Here is an 18,135-nt window from a genome sequence, read left to right on the forward strand (position 1 = left end):
AGGGTGTTTTGGCCCTTCTTTGGATCCCTAGGTTGGTATAGTAAGGAACATAGAAAGCACTTAATAAATCGATTGATATGTAACTTCATTGATACGAATATTCCTTCTAACAATAGAAGTGAGGAGGGGCAGGGAAGGAGGGACACTGGAAAACTCCTATTGCGGAAACTCCTTTCACTAATTCAAATTAGCAACACCCTTACAACTTCACTTCTTCAAGAGGGGTAAGAAGTCATCCTTCATACCTGAAATTCACTTCCTCCTCATCCATTTTTGTTGTTGTTCAGTCCTCTTCAGTCAAGTCTGACTCTTCTTGACCCCATTTGGGGTTTTCTTGGCAAAGATACTGCAGTAGTTTGCTATTTCCTTCTCCAGCTCATTGTACAGGTGAGGAAACTGAGTCAAACTGAGTTAAATGACTTGCTCGGAGTCACACAACTAGTAAATGTCTGGGGCTAGATTTAATTCAGGTCTTCCTAACTCTAGGCCAGCCAAGTGGTGAAGTGGTTAGCGCACCGTGTTTAGAAACGGGAACATTCAACTCCATGAGTTCAAATCTAGTTTCTCCTACCTGTCCTTTCTCTTCATCTATACCTCGTATAATTGCTCACTCCCTTTAAGATGCAACTCAGGCAACATCTTCCTTGCCTTCAACTGCATTATTTGTATTTATTCTGGGTATACTTATACATGTAAACTCCTCGAGAAGAGGGACTGTTTTTTCTTGTTTTTTTTCTTTTTTCTTTTTCTTCTTTTTTTTTTTGTATCCCCGGAGCACCTAGGGATACTATGCAAGTCTTAAATGTAAATGCTGGTTGTTATTATTGCTTAGGGAGTAAGTTGCAAAGCAACTCGGACTGCTTCTTTCTCTCCCTCCACTAGGGCAACCTCATCATTAACATTTATTGAACACCTATTGTGGGCAGAACCTTATGTACCACGTTGTCTGGGGAGGCAGATGGAGGAGAGAGGGTAGTGATGCAGTTTAACTAAGATCTAGCCCCTGCTTACAGTCTAGTAGTGGAATAAGCCGCCAACAGAGATGAATGAATATACAATATTACATCGCTCCACACTCGGTCATTCACCTTTCCCCAAACATGCCAGCTGACCAGAAGGCCATATGGAGGACAGGGGCGAAGTAGCCGCGGAAGCACTGGCCCGGGCTGCGATTGAAAACGTACGGGCAACGTACGAGCAACGTTTGGTAGCTAAGCCTGAAGGCCGCCTACGGCCTTCTGTCGGTTGGAGAAGCTAGTACTGGCACTCTCTGGCGGGCCACAGAAGGGAAGCCGAGGCACGGGGCAGGGGAGGCAATATGCTCCCCTCCCCAAGTCAGACCAGGCTGCCGGCCAGACAAAACCTACTAAGGGATCACTGAAAGCATGCTCTGGTGCTCCGAAATAATGCTCCCCCATCCTCAACCTAACCTGCCCCGCCCCGCCCCGCCCCACCCACCCAGGGCCAGTCAGTCCCCGATCCTCGGGACAGAGCTGCCACTACTCCCACAAGTTGCAACATTGTAGCCAGCCCCGAACTCCCCATTGGTTGGCGTGGGGAAGGCCCTGATTCCAGATTCGCTCATGGGGCCTGTCTATCAGGCGTCTCCTCCAGGACTACTTTAAAAGTCCCTCCGCTCGTGATCTGTACAAGTTGGAGTTCCGATTGTTCCGAGTTGATTTTGCAGAATTCCCTCTCTATCTCTTTGCTATTTCTCGGGGTGAGTAGTAGTTAGCGATCGACGTCGAACCAACGTTTCCCTGGGGTAAGCGAAATGTGGACTGTGAGTCCCAGAAGGTGGAGGAGGGGTCTAGTTTGCCTTCCATGCCAGGCGTGGCTTATTTTTTGGGTGTCTGTGTATTTGGGTGAAAGGTCGGTCGTTGATGTAGGACGTGGCTTTCTTTGTGGATGCCCTGCTTGCCTATTTTTTGCCTAGTGCAAAAAGCACGCGTGAGCCACAGGCCAACCTACTATCGCCACCCCCATCCCTGTTTTGCCTTTCCTAGGTGCTCCTGCACCTGTCCCCTCCCCCCCTCTGTTGAGCGTGTGGCTGGGAGGCCGTTTCTCCATCCCAGTTTCCTGGGTAAAAGTGGGCGAGATGCATAGTACATTGTTGAGAATGCTATGAAACCAGCCCCCTGGGCAATTTATCATCTCTCCTATTGTTTATGGCCTTCAGTGCCAACTTTGAGGTGAGGGCCCTACCAAGGAAATAGACATTTTCCCCTTGAGCCTGCCTGTTGATTTCCCCTGGCTCCTTATGAGAAAGGAGGGCAAGAAGGACCAAGGGGCCATGACTTCTCCACCTCAGTGGTGGCCTGCATTCTTTCTAAGCTGTCTCACTGCCTTTCCTAAGTCCAGTATTGGAGGGCAAGCCTTCACCTGGGGCTTGAAGGAGGGTATGGAGGGTCTTGATGACCCCTCTTATTTCCCCCACTCTTCATCCATTATCGGGTGCTTCTAGGGTGGTGGTTTCATTCCTATTCAACTGCTGAAGGGTGGAATTAAGCAGAGTTAAGTCCCAACCGGTGTGAGCCATCCCAGAAGATACAGGATGGAGTATTAGCGAGGCACCAGGCCCCCTTGAGGCCGAATATTTTAGGGCCTCACTAAGGTTTTATGGAGGGCTTCTCCAATAAGAAGGGGCTGGGGCTAGATGACCTTCACAAGTCTGGAGTCACCTTGCTGTAGTAGAAAGAATGGGATTTGGAGTTCAGCCACCTGGATTCAAGTCCCAGCCTACATATCAGTTGTGTGGTCTGCCCCTTGGGCAAGTCACACTGTCTTGGCCTTCTCTTTTTCATCTGCAAAACAAAAGAGATGAATTAGACAATTTCTGGTCTTCTAAAGGCTTTTTAAGGCACCTCCAGAGACTGTTTTAGCCTTAAGTCAAGGGTCCAGTATAGGTTCTGTTGTTGTTGTTGTTCAGCCGTGTCTGACCCCTTTTGGGGTTTTCTTAGTAAAGGTGCTGGGGCAGTTTGCCATTTCCTTCTCCAGCTCATTTTACAGATGAGGAAACTGAGGCAAACAGGTTTAAATGACTTGCCCACGGTCACACAGCTAGTGAGTGTCTGAGGCTAAATTTGAACTCAGGAAGATATGACTCCAGGCCTGGCACTCTATCCACTGAGCCACCTAGCTGTCCTTAGTATTGGTTCTAGAAGCCTTCATTTGCTTGAGTGAAGGACCTTTGTTGAAGACTGTCCTAAGCCATACAGGCCTCTCTGTTTCCTTTTATAACTGAGATCTTGGTTAGAGAACCACTGACCTCAGTGGTCAAAACAGTGTTTCCAACCAAAAGCATTCTAGAGTTTCTCTTCAACTAACTATGAGTCCAAATAAAAGTCTCCTCTCCTCTTCCCAAATCCAGACATATTTGTAGCCTGTCAAAATTAGTTGTAACAGCTCCCCTTTAACAGGGAAGGGTCACTAGTCTTATTCACAGCCTATTGGGGAAGGGCAGGTTCCCCCCCCCCCTTTACTTCCAATAGGGATGGGGGAGGTGGGGCTGATACCCATAAATCTTAGAGCTCAGGACCAGCTGGTGGAACCACCACCTTTTTCCTCTTCCTCTTTCCCCCCACCCCTTAACACACATACAGAGGCTATAATTTGAATCATTCTGCCCACAGACCCAAGTTACTATGTAGGTAACTAGTCAAAAAATATAAGGTTTATTTAGCCCGTGGTTGATCTATCACTTCAAGTTTCTCCATCCTCTTAATAATTGCTTGAATTGAATTCCTTTCTGGGTGGATTGACCTGCAACAGGATGTAGTTGAGCCTGGGGAATGGGGTAGTGACCCAAAGAATGCTGATCTGGCTTCTGAATCAGGAAAGTGGAGAGATGAGTCAGAGAGAATAAAAATTGACAAAGGGTCCCTTCGTTCCTACCATAGGAGTACTGGAAGAAATCCCTTTAGTTTACAGATGAGGAAACTAAGGCCCACAAGGTCACTCAGGTAATAAGCACTAGACAAGATTTGAACCCAGATCCTCTGACTCCAAATTTTGGGCACTGTTATTGTTATTATTGGCAAATCATAGAGGGTTTATAGGCGTACGCACAGATGAAGGTTGGATATGGGCCATGACTTGGGCATTACCTCAGTAGTTCACTGAATCTGTGATCTCCTCTGATGTGGACATGGCACATGCACCCTTCCCAAGCCTGGGTCTTAACCTTCTCTTCCTCCACCTCACAGTCTCCCCTGAGATCATGCCCAGCTCTTGGTATAACCAGCCAACCAAGGGGCACTTGGCAAATGCATTACACTTTGCCAGACCTCCTTCATACAGCTGACCTTTCTGCAGCTCCACGTAGTACCAGTTGTGCAGGTATTAGTTGATCAAGCCAGCCCTAGTTGGTACTACAGATAGAAGGTAGTACCTCATTGAACATACAGTTCCCTTCTCCACTCCTCATTCCCCTTTCCTCTGTGTGTGTGTGTGTGGGGGGTCCTACCACCCCCATAGAAGTGCCATCTTTGAAACAATGGGATCTGAGGCAGGAGCCAAATTAGAGCCCTTCTCAGATAGGATTCCTGTCCTTAATTCATTCTTATCTGGGCAGGAGCCCTTGAGGGAAGAGTCAGGCTGTGCCTTCCATGTTCAAAGGGAACGTTCAGATACAAGAAACACCTTTAAATTACCTGTTATGGTAATATGGCACCCAAGTAGCCTACCGTGGATTGGTACCCAGCAAAGAGACAGAAGTGGGGGTGGGGGTGAGTTTCTTTTTAATTGATCTGAACCTGTGCCTTTAGGCTAAAGAAAGATGCCATCCTTCCTACCTGGAGAAACCAGGCCTTTACCCTGGGGCGGGATGAGGAGCCAGAGGAACAACGTCATCTTCATCTGAGCAGACTCAACATCAAGTCCCCTCTGAGAGCAGGCCTTAGGACCATAGTTCAAATCCTGCCTCAGCTAATTATTGGCCATGTGACTCTGGACAATACGCCTCTATTTCTTGATAAAGTAGAGGCCACTGCTTGTGTCATCTACCTTATGGGATAGATGGTAAAAATCCAATGGGAATGTATTGGTTACTTGTGCTTTGGAAGTGGGAGTTGTTCCCACTGGCTCCTTTTTGGGGTGGCTCTGTTTGGAGAGCTAGCTAGTTAAGCTGTGTCCACCCACCTAGAAGGAAGCCACTTTATTGGGTTATATCATCATGCTCATGCTTCTGGAAGTCTTGCTTAAGTCAGTCTTTGGAGTGTGTGAGAGCCATAGCTGTGCCCTAGTTCTTAAGCCAGGGCCTCACCTGATGAAGTCAGGTGCACTTGGATGACATCTACCAGTTTCCAGGTGCTTTTAAGAAACAGGGGGAGAGGGTAGAAGGAGTCCCAGCTGGGCTGACCTCTGCCCAGCTTCTACGTGGTGCTGGACTTTAGCCAGCTGATAGATCCATAGGGCAGCAACTGTTTGTCTTTGGCTTCCAGTGCCTTCTACTCTGAAGATGTCTTCCAGTGACATTGAGAGCGGAGCCAGCAGCCCAGCTGCTGGGGAGCCAGTGCAGCAGGTATGACCCTCCCGAGAACCAGGTACAAAGTGGCGTTGACCCGAGATGGTAACATTTCTGGACAGGAAGCATGGAGGGCAGGAGGGAGGGGAGTCTGCTTCCATTTCCAGCTGTGTTTCACTGGGTACCTGGAACCAGAATCAAGGAGTAAAAGGAACTATGGTTTGGGTAGCTGGGATGGAATAGGGGCTCCTGATTCTGTGTCGGGAGACCCAAGTACAAAGTCCAGCCAGGCTATTTATACTTTCCAGGACCTTAGTCACTCCTTTTTCAACCTCTTTCCCCTCTTCATTCTGTCTGTAAAATGGGTATGATACCCATACACCTTACCTCACAGGGTTGTGGGAGAGAGAGCTTCAAAAACCTCAAGGTACCATAACCATGTAGATGATTGATTCTGCTTAGCAGGTTAGCCTTCCCTGGTCTCCAGTCTGCCTTAAATGGGAATGGAAATATTAGGAAGCTTATTCCCTAAAGTGTGATGGAGCTGCTTTGAGTTTCCCTGAGGAGGAGAAATAATCCTATTACACATGCAACAAGGGATGGCTTGAAACTAAGAAACGGAAGCTGTTCTCAGAGGTCACAGGGTATCCTAGAGCCACAGAATAACCTGCCAATATCAGATGTTATCGTCAAGCACTTATTTATTATGTGCTAAGTGTGTGGGGGGATACAAAGGAAGGCAAAGGGAAAAAAAAACCTTAACCCTCAAAAAGCTTATATTCTGATGGGGGATACAACATGTAAATAACTAGGTGCATGCAAGATGGAGGGTTATCCCAGGAGAAGGTAAGATTTGGATGGAATTCTAAAGGAAGCTAAGAAGCAGAGATGAGGAAGGGGAAAGCATTCTAGGTAGGGGTGACAGCCAGTGTAGAGGCAGTGGGAGGTGATGGGAGATGGAGTATCCTAGGTGAGGGGCAGCAGCTGGGCCAATCTAGCTAGAAAGCACAGTGGATATAGCGAACTAAGACTGGAGTGTGGAAGACGTGAGTTCAAGTCTAGCTTCAGATACTTGCTGGCTGTGTGACCTGGGCACACAGGCCAGAGGGTGGAAGGAGTCCCAGCTGGAATCCCAGGGCAAGTTACTTAACCTCTGTCTGCCTCACTTTTCTCAACTACAAAATGGGGATAATAATAGCATCTACCTCCCAGGATTATTGTGAGGATCAAAGGAGATAATATTTGTAAAGTTCTTTATACTTTACAAATGTACAGTGCCTAGCGCATTTGTTGTTCAGCCATGTCTGATTCTTTGTGACTGTGGCCCACAGCACCCCAATACTGTCCATGGGGTTTACTTGGCAGAGATACTGGAGTAGCTTGCCATTTTCCTTCTCCAGCTCATTTTACGGAGGAGGAAATTGAGGCAAACAGGGTTAAGTGACTTTTCCAGGGTCACATAGCTTAGTAAATGTCTGAGGCCAGATTTGAACTCAGGTGTTCCTGGCTCTAGGCCTAGTGATTTATCACTGAGCCACTTAGCTGCCTAGTAGATGCTTAATAAATGCTTTGCCCCTTCCTTTCCCAAATCAAGTATAAGGAGACTGGCGAAGGGTAGGTTAGAGAAATAGGATGATCCTTGCTTTTGGTGAACTTTGTCTTGGCAGAAAAATGCATTCAGTGGCCTTAATTTTATAGTAATTCCTCCCTAGTCTAAACACAAGTACTAAGAAGACAGTGTAAATGAAGACTAAATGGAGTTAATTGGGAGAAATTTGGGAGTAGAAAGAAACCTAGTATGGGAAAAAAGATCACTGGCCTTGGCTTAGATGCTGACTTTAACTTCAGACAGTTTCCTTCCCTTCTCTTGCCTCCATTCCTTCTTCTGTAAAATGAGGGGCTTTGACCAAGATCCCTTATACAGTTGACCTTTTTTTGAGTGAGGCAAGTCTAGAAGGGAGTGCCAGATCTCTAAAGGAAACTTCAACCATTGCAAAGCTCTTCCTAACTGTCAGAAAGTTAGAGCAAAAGGCCTGGGTGACTGGGAGGAAGGACCCGCCCCTAGTTAACACAGCTAGTAAGTGGTTGAGGTAAGCTTTGAACCTAGTTTACAGTAAAGTCTATTATGCTCTCTTTCTCTCTCTCTCTCTCTCTCTCCCTCTTTTTCTCTCTCCTTTCTCTTTCCAGTTCCCTTTCCCCTTCCCTCTTCCTCGTCCCCTCTCTCACTCTCTCCCTTTCTCTCCTCTCTCTTTCTCCCCCTCTCTCCCTTCCTTTCTCTCTCCCTCTCTCTCCCTCCTGTACTATGGTGCTTTGATTTACAGCCAGTTTGACCTTTCTCTTTTCTATGTCAGAGTGTAGTCAACAGGGTGGTCAGTATGCCGCTTGTCAGTTCCACCTGCGACATGGTCTCTGCAGCTTATGAGTCCACTAAGGAAAACCATCCTTACGTCAAGTCTGTGTGTGGCCTTGCTGAACAAGGGGCAAAGACTCTTGCTGCAGCAGCTGTCAGTGGGGCCCAGCCGATCCTATCTAAACTGGAGCCTCAGAGTGAGTAATAGCCCTGAGGACAAGCTCATTAGAAAGAAACATTGCAACTTCCTCTTGGGAAATAGGAATCCACACTTAATTCTGTTGTAATCTAACAGTTTGGGTATTAGACCATGTCAGGATGTCGTTAACTAGAACATTACAGCAAGTCCTGTGAGGTCTTATTATTTAAGGGATCTGATTTCATCATGTCAAGGTGGGTGGTGTCCTATTCAGCCTTCAAAGTTTCTGCAAAAAGGGGAGAAAAAACACAATAGCCCAAGGTTAAACTGGTAATTCTCAGAACTTAGCTGGCTGGGACAACTGGTGCTTAGAATGCCTTCAGAAGATGAATGCTGGCAGGGCCTACCTTCTGAGAATCCAAGGTCACCTCCATGCCAGGAAGAATCCAAGGGGGCCTTTACTGGACGCTTTTAGCGTCAGTTTCAGACTTGTTGGTAATGCTGGGCCTCACCTTTTTCTTCCTCACTCTCTGCCAGTTGCATCAGCCAGCGAGTATGCTCATAAAGGACTGGACAAACTGGAGGAGAAATTGCCAATTCTTCAGCAACCAAGTGAGAAGGTAGATAAGTTTCCCTGCTTTCCATCTTCCCTGGACCCATGGGGCTAGAAGCTGGGACAGCTAGGTTCTAACTCAAACTCTGCCTTAAACCCAGAACTTGGATAGTACTTGAAGGCTTCCTCCAACTTTGGAAGGAAAGATTAAGTTTCTCCCCATTTGACAATGGATGGATGAAAGATCATTTATTATGAAAGATCATTTATTAAGGACTTAATACTATGTGCCAGATAAAACAGATTTAAATAGCATGACACCATTCACCCCAATTCAAGTCCTCTGCACCTTTCACCTGGATCATTGCAGTTCTCTCTCCTTTCCCATCTGTTCTCCACCCATCTGCCAGATATTTCTAAGGCATTGATCTAACAATATTATGCAAATTCTTCTAACTTCTTAGCCCTACATTCTCTACCCCTTGAGCTCTTAAACTCAAGCCAACTGCTAGGCCTCCTTGCTCCAACCCTGAAGGGTACAATATTACTTCTGTGCCTTTATACTGACCATCCCCCTTTGCCTGTAATACCATCCGATGTGCCCACCTGTTTTGGATTCCTACTTCCTTTTTTTCCCTCCAATTCAACAAACATAAAAAAAATTTTTTTTAATTAAAAAAAATTAAATGCTTAAGTTTAAATTTAACTTAATTTTCTTTTTTTTTTTTTTTTTATTAAGGAAAGGCAGAACCCTTGTTTCATAGATACGCAGTCAAGGAAAGCAAGTTCTCATGTTGGCCACATCCAGAAACTACACTCCTTACTCCTTATCTAGGTCTGCCATCTCTGTCATGAGGTGAGCAGTACTCTTTATCAGTCATTTGGAATCACGATTGACTCATCTTTTTACCTTTAATTCTCCCACACATCCTTTGTTTCTGGCTACAAATGCTTCCTTTTCCCTCCTCTCCCTGTCCTCAGAGTAAAATGTAGCCTTCCCAAGGACCAACAGTATTAAATTGTGTCTTTGTCTCTGTGCTCCTGTGTAAGCAACTGGCATATCAGTGCTTACTGGGGACAGATTTTAAGTCAACTAATGTTGAGGCCTGGAATTCAGCCCTGGCGCTCCTAACTCCCAGTTGGAATTTTCTGTTTTTTTGACTTTGGACAGAAGCTTCTTCTATGCTACAAGACCCGGCTATGCTTGGGGTGGTGTGCATCAAGTGAAAACACACTGGGCCATGAGAACTGTGTAACATTTAAAGCAACCACTAGGTGGCGCAGCAATGGCACAAATATTTATTTCAAGTTGGAAGCAGTGTATATACCAGTCATCATTCTGCAGATCTCTTTATGTGATAACCTTTTGTATGTTGCCATATGTTTTATGCTTCATTTTATTTTTAACAGTTTTTTGAAAATTATTATTTATTTATTTTTGGCATTCTTTTCTTTTTAAATTTTAGTTCTAAATTCCCTCCCTCCTTACCCCTCCCCTACCCACTGAGAAGGTAAGTAGTATATCAATTATACATGGTAAATCATTATGCTTCATTTTATATGAATATTTATATAAGAATGCTGGGCCCCAAATCGGGAAGATCTGAGTTCAGATATGACCTCAGACACATACTGCCTGTGTGAGTCTGGGCAAGTCATTTAACCACTGTCTGCCTCAGTTTCCTTAACTGTAAAATGAGATTGATGGTGTGAGGACGAAATGAGATAATAAAGCAGTTAAGACAATGCCTTGCATATAGTTAGTACTGAATCACTGTCTGTTGGCTTCCTTTCAAGTTACACTAAATGGAACAGGGCCCTACCTAGTCTTGCAGCATGTCAATGGTGCTCTAACCTCCTGGTTACAGGATTCTGCCTTAGTAGCTGTTTACCTATAAAAGTAAACAAGATTAAAACGTAACCTACTAGAGCTGAAAACCATTGGAATGAGGTTGTCTAAGCAATGATTTCTCACCAGTGGCTATCTTGCACATGGAGCTAGCAGAGAAACATTTGACCTGAATGAATGAGAAAACATTTAGTAAGCCTTTCCTTACTCTAGGCAGAGCTCCACTGAGGATGCAAATGAAAAAGCCACGTTGTACCTGCTCTCAGAGAGCTTACTTTTTTTTTTTTAGTGAGGCAATTGGGGTTAAGTGACTTGCCTGCAGTCACACAGCTAGGAAGTATCTGATGTGTCTGAGGCCAGATTTGAACTCAGGTCCTCCTGACTCCAGTCCCAGTGCTCTATCCACTGTGCCACCTAGCTGCCCCGAGAGCTTCCATTCTAATAGAAAAATAAGATGACATAGATTTCTAGTGGAAGGACCCCATAGTCCTTAAGGGTATAGCATCAAGAGATTATGGTAATGGATCTAATGTCCTTTCTATTAATAAAACCATATCCATTTCTGATGATGAACCTTTTGATAATACCATGGACTTTGGTGGCAAGAAGTCTCTCTTTGGGGTCTTTAGTAGCTGTAGATGCTGAGGAAGCAGGAGCTATAGCAGCCTAGTTGTCTTTACTTGGGCCTGGGTGGTAGAGGTACTCTGAGTCGGGAATATTAAACTTCATGCTCTGCCTCCCAGGTTATAGCTGATACTAAGGAACTCGTGTCTTCCAAAGTGACTGGTGCCAAGGATGCAGTCTCCAATACGGTTTTGGGTGCCAAGGATGCTATGACCAGCAGAGTGACCGAGGCTGTGGATATGACCCGAGGAGCCGTCCAGAGTGGGGTAGATATGACCAAATCGATGGTGACCAGCAGTGTCAACACAGTTATGGGATCCAAAGTAGGACAAATGGTCCTCAGTGGCATGGATACTGTGTTAGGAAAATCTGAAGAATGGGTTGACAACTATCTGCCCATGACAGATGAAGAGCTAGGTAAGGATCTTCTGTCTTCCTTAGCTTGCTTTAGGTGGCTTGCTGTGAAGCAGACACTTTTTAGCTCTTAAAGCCCCTGGGAGGAACTTTGGCTATCATGTCTCCCTCTCTTTTTTTACAGGTAAGGCAGGCAATCTTTATTATATTTCAGCTACAGAAATAGTACCAAGCAAATTCTTTAAAACAGACGTTTTGAACTCAGGCTTTCTTGACACTGCTGACTTTTCCAAATTGCCTCTCCTCTTTTCATCTATTAATGAATCCTGGGATTGTAACAATGATTCATTGAGATTTCCCTGTGGCCACTTTGACTTGGTTCCTCTGACAGTGGCTTTGGCAAGCTCCTTACATTATGTTGTTTGACCACATAGTGACCATCTTTTAACTCTACCCTCCCTTGCTGATACTGGAATATATGACTTTCCCTAAGGAAGTTTTGCTTCCATCACAGATCACCTCTTCCCTATGCTTAACAAGATTGCTTTTGAGTTACTGCAGCCAAAAGCTTATCCCCTGGTAGGCTCCTCCTCCTGCTAATAAATCCCTCTGCATCTGGAGGGGCCTTTCCAGTGTAGTATACTGGCCAAAGCCTACACTGTTGCCTTGATCCAGGGTCCTCTCCACACCAGGAGGCACTAGATGGAATACATTCTGATAGAAGAAACTTCTTCCTTCCCTATTTTATAGATAAGGAAACTGAAACCTAAGGAGTGCCCAATACGAGATTGTATGTCTATTTAGGCAAACTGGTCCTAGAAGTCAGGGTTGGCTTACATTTTGATTTTTATTGATGCCCCCTTTTTTATGTCATTCATTTCCAAATGTAACCCTCTCCTATGAAGATTTAAAACGTCTAAAAAAAGAAAAGGCAGTTCAGCAAAAATGGAAATATGTTTAATGACAGCATATATGTAACATTCCACAACCATAGGCCCCCCCCCCATCCCACCCTTCATCCCCAACTCTGGAAGGGATGGAGGGAGCTAGAAGCTGGACCTTCCCATCTGTTGATAGCCATGCTCAGGATTGGCTTATCTAACTTTTATTATCGTCTCTGCAGGGAACATTCTCTGTAATCTCTGACCTGACCAGACACTGGTGCTTCTGAATGTAGATCAGCAGTGAGCCCTGCTCCTTAAGTCAGGAAGCTTGAAACAATGGCTCTAGGGGAGAAAGTCTCTCCCATCCCCATCCCCCCCCAACCCTTCTACTTTCTGTTTTTTGGAATCCCTCTCTGACTTCCAAGTATAGTTTCAGGTACTATGTCCTGTGCACATGAGAACTTTCTTTGTTATATCATCGCACCATCCCTCACTATAAGGGTTCCCACATCCTGAAATTACTTTTGGTACTTTTAATTCCTACTTTGTGTTTACTCGTCTGGGACACTGATGGCCCCATGTAGAAGGGAATCTCCTGAGGGATTGTGTCTCTGTATCCCCAGCACTGGGCTGGCACTTGGTGGCTTGAGTTGACCTTTTAAAGTTGCCTCAGATGACTGTGTAAAAACCTCTCCTTCCCCTTCCAGCCACCTTAATGGTGATGCAATCTGGTCTCACCCCATGAGATGAGGAGGCTATCCTTTGCCTCCCCCGTTAGAGGGTCTGTTTCATTAGATTGTGAGCTTCTTGAGAGCAGGGACTGTCAGTGCCTAGCTCATAGTGGTTCTTAAGACATGTTGATTGATTCATGTGGAACTTCTTTCTTCTTCCCTGCAGCTAAGATTGCTACCTCCCTAGAAGGATTTGACATGGCCTCTGTCCAGCAGCAGAAGGAGCAACAGGGTTACTTTGTTCGCCTGGGCTCCCTGTCCTCCAAGCTCCACCAGCGGGCCTATCAGCACTCCTTGGGTAAACTGAGGCAGACCAAGCAGACTACCCAAGAGGCCCTCCTACAGCTTTCTCAGGCCATCAGCTTGGTAAGGTTTCACTGCCCAGCCTAGGGCCTGTGGACCATAGGTATTAGGATGGATTTAAGTCTGTAGGTCATCTTCATTAATCATTTTAGCCAAATCATGGAAGATTAACCCTTCCACATGTGGAAGGCTATTCAGTCAATTAATTAATAAAAAAAAATTGTTAAGTGCCTACTGTGTACCAAGCACCGTACTAAGCACTGGGAATACAAAGAGAGGCAAAAAACAGTTCTTGCCCTCAAGGAACTTCTTGTCCATAGTATAATTTTGTAGCTCAGAATCACTCTAGGGCTTGTCTCCCAGAATTGATGATTCCTGCATGTGAAGGAGTTGCTATTCTTTTTTCCCCCATAGATAATAGTATTTTATTTTTTTCTAATTACATATATAGTTTTCAACATTCACTTTTATAAGATTTTGAAGTCCAAATTTTTCTCCCTCCCCAAGACAGCAAGCAGTCTGATGTAGGTTATACATGTACAGTTATGTTAAATATATTTCCACATTAGTCATGTTGGGAAAGAAAAAACAGAACAAAAAGAAAAAAACAAGGAAAAAAAGTGAAATTGGTATGTTTCAATCTGCATTCAGACTGTGTAGTTCTTTCTCTGGCTTTGGATAGCATTTTCCATCATGAGTCTTGGAAACGTCTTAGAATGCTGCATTGCTGAGAAGAGAAGTCTGTTGTAGTTGTTCGTCACACAATGTTGCTGTTGCTGTGTACAATGTACTCCTAGTTCTGCTCACTTTAGGAAGTTGCTGTTCTTTATATTTTCCCCAGGAACTTTCTTAGAAATCATGCTGTGTTTTTCTAAGGGTCTTCAGGCTATTCAGACATAGGAGGTATTCTGTCTTCTCTCTGCTGGTTGCCCAGTGGTTTTGTACTTGGGAATTTTCTTTCTTTCTATTCTCTCACCCTCTTCTCTCTCTCTCTCTCTCTCCCTTTTCCAGATTGAAAATGTAAAGCAGGGTGGTGTTCAGAAATTGCTTGATGGCCAAGATAAACTCCACCAAATGTGGCTGAACTGGAACCAGAAGGAACTTAAGGACTGTAGTGATGCTAAACCTGAGGTAGGATCACCCACAAGTTTTTGTTGTTATCGTTGTTGAGTTTTTCAGTCCTTTCTGACTCTTCATGACCCCATTTGGGGTTTTCTTGGCAAAGATACTAGAGTGGTTTGCCATTTCCTTCTCCAGCTCATTTTACAGATGAGGAAACAGAGGCAAACAGGCTAAAGTGACTTGCCCAGGGTCATGCAGCTTGTAAGTGTCTGAGGCTCGATTGAAACTAACACAGATGGGTTTTCCTGACTTCAGGCCTGGTGCTATATGCACTGTGCCAGGGAGCTGCCCATTGGGCCACCCACAAGAACAGGTTCTTAATCCTTTTTTAGTACCTCTACTTTCTATTGTTCTTTGCCCTCTTACTTCCTTCCCCTCTGCCTATTGTATTCCTCCCCCACCATCTCTTGTAAGTGTCTGCTAGGACACATCTTCCTGCTTCCACTCTCTTATGCCCTCAATTCCATCCTTCATACCACTGCTCTGTCATCAGTGTCTCCCTTGTTGATTACTGAAGAAAGGTCAGATTCCTCTGCTTGCCTGTTTTTTCCTTTGCCCCGGAAATACTTAACCTGGGGTCTATCATCAGCATTTTTTAAAACATTCTGATTTATGATTTTAATATAATTGATTTTGTTTGTAAACATCTGTATTTTTCAAACATGAGACTGAGAAAGGGTTCGTTAGGCTTTCCCAGGGTGCCAAAAGAATCCAGAACACTACGACAGTTAAGAACTTCTACCTTTTAATAAAGACAAAAAAGAAAATGCAGCAAAACCATGACATGTTTACATCCGGTATTATACGTGGTGTTTTTCCATGAAGTTTGGATTCAGTCAAAGGGCCACACTTGAGGACCTAAAGGGCCACATGTGGCCTCGAGGCTGCAGGTTCCTCACCCCTGCATCCCCTCTATGAAGCTGGGGCAAGATGTCTTGGGAGCCATGCTTAGCTTGCTGACGTCCATTTTAAATCAGTCCTTCAAGTTTTTGGGTAGCAATGTTGATGGGCTAACCTTTCCCTACCTTCCCTCTCCTTCAGCAGGTTGAGTCTCGTACCCTCACCATGTTCCGGGATGTCACCCAGCAGCTTCAGAGTAACTGCTTACAGCTTGTATCCAGTATCCAAGGCCTTCCTAGCAACATCCAGGACAAAGTACAGCAGGCTCATACCCAGATTGAAGAGCTTCGGGCCACCTTTTCAGGAGCCCAGTCCTTCCAGGACCTCTCCAGTAGCGTCCTGACCCAGAGTAGAGAGCGGGTCAACAAGGCCCGAGAATCCCTGGATGAGATGATTGAATACGTCACTCACAACACACCCCTTACGTGGCTTGTGGGACCTTTTTTTCCATCTGGGCAGACCTCTAGTGAGTCAGAGAAAACGCCAGAGAAGATGGAAACCAACTAGAGACCCCAGCCATGGTGCAGACAGGGGTTGATAGAATTTTAACCCAGTTTCTGAGATTCTTTCTCAGAAAGCTAGATTTGTCTTTAAAACCTGTCTCTTGGCAGGTGGGGTTGTAATATTTCCTGATCATTCTCTCAGCTTAAAGAACCCAGCTGGCCAGAGCTGCCCATGGCTCACCCCAGTCTTGGTTCATTAAAAGGTGATAGAGGAAATGGACCTTCCCCTAGTATCCCCAGGGTCAGGATTTAAACAGAAAGTAGACTCTCTAGACCCTAATCCTGAATAACCCGTATGTGTCTGAACTGAGACCAGTAACCCACACTTGTCTTTCCATGAACCTTTCCCTACTCTTTGTAGAAATGATCATTGAACCAGGTGGTATGGAGGCTAGTAAGCTAGTAATAACCCTTCCATAGTAGTAGGAGGGAAGCTCCCTGGTCCTTGGTGGGGAGAAAATGGGGGACATAACATTTTTGTTTCTCTGCCTACTCCACCAACCAATGTTGTAGATAATTTGTTTTTTGTACTAAGCTCTGTTGCCTCAAATAAATCTTACTGGCATTTAACAATGTGTGTTCCTCAGAGGGAAGTGTTAATTATTAAAATAAAAAAACAAGGGGCAGCGAGGTGGCACAGTGGATAGAGCACCAGCCCTGGATTCAGGAGGACCGGAGTTCAAATTTGGCCTGAGACATTTAACACTTACTAGCAGTGTGACCCTGGGCAAGTCACTTAACCTCATTGCCTAACCAAAAACAAATAAAATAAAATAAAGAAACAGAGTAGCATCCAGACAAACAATTTATTTAGCAGTGCAAGTGGTTGCAAAACAAACCAGGTTCAATGCTTTTGGTAGTCAAGAACTCAACTTTGGTCTTCACCTGCTTAACATATTTGGAGGGAATGAAAAACAGAATGCAAGGATTAATCCACTTTTCTTACTGGAGGAGGGGAGCTGGAGATAATGAGGAGAGGTTGAGGGGATTGGGAAACACTCAAGAGACACTGAGGAGAGAATGAAAAAGGGGTTGTTTTGTGAACACTTGGGAGTAATCTTGTGACCTCTCCAAATTCAGGTGACTTTGATACTTAATTTCGCAAAATGGTAGATAAAGGCAAAATGGAGTCACTAATGCTATTTCAATATTACAGAAGCAACTTAATGGTCTGCTTTCTGTGTTTGATAGTTTCCTCTTCCTTCCTCTGCCCATTTTTTTTTTGACTGTGATAAAGATTTACAGTGTTCTTTAATCTTGTGAAGTAGGTACTTGCAAGTATTGAGATTCTCATTTTAATCCAGCCTTAGACATGTAACACTCACTAGCTGTGTGACTCTGGGCAAGTCACTTAACCCCAATTGCCTCACCAAAAAAAAAAAAGTCTCATTTTATATATTGGGAAACTGAGGATCGCAGGAGGCCAGCATTTTGCCCAGCATCACACAGCCAACAAATGTGGGAGTTCAAATACATTTATTAAGTGCATTTGGGGTACTGGAGATAATAACAAATCTAACTCCCACTGCCAAGGAGCCCAACTTCTAGAACCATGTAGAAAAGAAAATAAAACAGATACTAAATAACATGGGCTGGGATGCCCCAAGCAACTTAGTTCAGACAAGGGTCATCAAACTCTGTGAAGTATGCAGTGGTTCCCTTCTGTTTCCCCATTTGACAAGTAAGGAAACTGAGGTCCCAGCTTCAGGGTTGGAGTCATGGCAGTGACAAAAGATGGCTAATTGGCAGCACAGCATGGAGCCCAAGCTGGTCTTAGAGCAGCTTTCCCTTCCTACTACAGGAGGCTACACTTTCGCCTGAAGTCATGCGTCCCTTTATGGAATTGGAAAACTGAGGGATGGTGGTGGTAGTGGAATAAGCATTTACATAGTGCCTACCATGTGCCAGGCACTCTGTTAAGTTCTTTACAGATATTATTTCATTTGATGCTGTGGGTCGCTGAGAAAGCCAAAGAAACTTTGTAGTTCCTCTATCTTGTCCTGACCCTATTAGTATGCAAACCCCTCACCCCCACCTCAACCACTTTCCTTTCTGCTGAAACAGCTAGGACAATTTACTTATCCTATCTATTAGGGTGGGATGACAAGAGATTGCTAATCTGAAGAGTCTTTCTGGTTACTAGCCGCCAGCAGCAGGCTGTTGTCTAATCACAGGATACCAGTCCCCTATTAAGATTCTCATTTTAATCCAGCCTCAGACACATAACACTCACTAGCTGTGTGACTCTGGGCAAGTCACTTAACCCCAATTACCTAAGGCTGTCAGGAGCAGCCTTGTCCAATCCTGAGGTACTGCATATCCCATTTACCTTCAGCCTAAACTGAAACATAGAAGTTTT

General features: G+C 44.8%; 1 protein-coding gene across 3 annotated transcripts; it reads left to right on the plus strand.

The window, feature by feature from the left end:
- Positions 1-1,637: 1,637 nt before the first annotated feature.
- On the plus strand, positions 1,638-16,349 carry PLIN3 (perilipin 3). 3 transcript variants are annotated; one of them, XM_020971418.2, is made up of 8 exons: positions 1,638-1,720; positions 5,442-5,521; positions 7,816-8,011; positions 8,491-8,573; positions 11,099-11,396; positions 13,115-13,314; positions 14,263-14,382; positions 15,415-16,349. In XM_020971418.2, the coding sequence occupies exons 2-8, from the start codon at positions 5,459-5,461 to the stop codon at positions 15,778-15,780; spliced, it is 1,326 nt and encodes a 441-aa protein (XP_020827077.1). In that variant the 5' UTR covers positions 1,638-1,720; positions 5,442-5,458; the 3' UTR covers positions 15,781-16,349. The 3 variants fall into 3 exon arrangements, with proteins under 3 accessions (XP_020827077.1, XP_020827079.1, XP_020827078.1); XM_020971420.2 differs by having other exon boundaries at positions 15,418-16,349; XM_020971419.2 differs by having other exon boundaries at positions 1,678-1,765.
- The last annotated feature ends 1,786 nt before the right edge of the window (positions 16,350-18,135 follow it).

The sequence above is a fragment of the Phascolarctos cinereus genome, unplaced genomic scaffold, assembly GCF_003287225.1.
Source record: "Phascolarctos cinereus isolate Bilbo 61053 unplaced genomic scaffold, phaCin_HiC Scaffold_4;HRSCAF=312, whole genome shotgun sequence".
Lineage (NCBI taxonomy): Eukaryota > Metazoa > Chordata > Mammalia > Diprotodontia > Phascolarctidae > Phascolarctos > Phascolarctos cinereus.

What these genes read in the sequence shown, in the direction of transcription:
- PLIN3 (XM_020971418.2), top strand. Translation starts at nt 5,459, where the DNA reads ATGTCTTCCAGTGACATTGAGAGCGGAGCCAGCAGCCCAGCTGCTGGG. An exon ending in TTCAGCAACCAAGTGAGAAG is followed by an intron (nt 8,574 to 11,098) that starts GTAGATAAGTTT and finishes TCTGCCTCCCAG; the next exon opens with GTTATAGCTGATACTAAGGA. An exon ending in TTTCTCAGGCCATCAGCTTG is followed by an intron (nt 13,315 to 14,262) that starts GTAAGGTTTCAC and finishes TCCCTTTTCCAG; the next exon opens with ATTGAAAATGTAAAGCAGGG.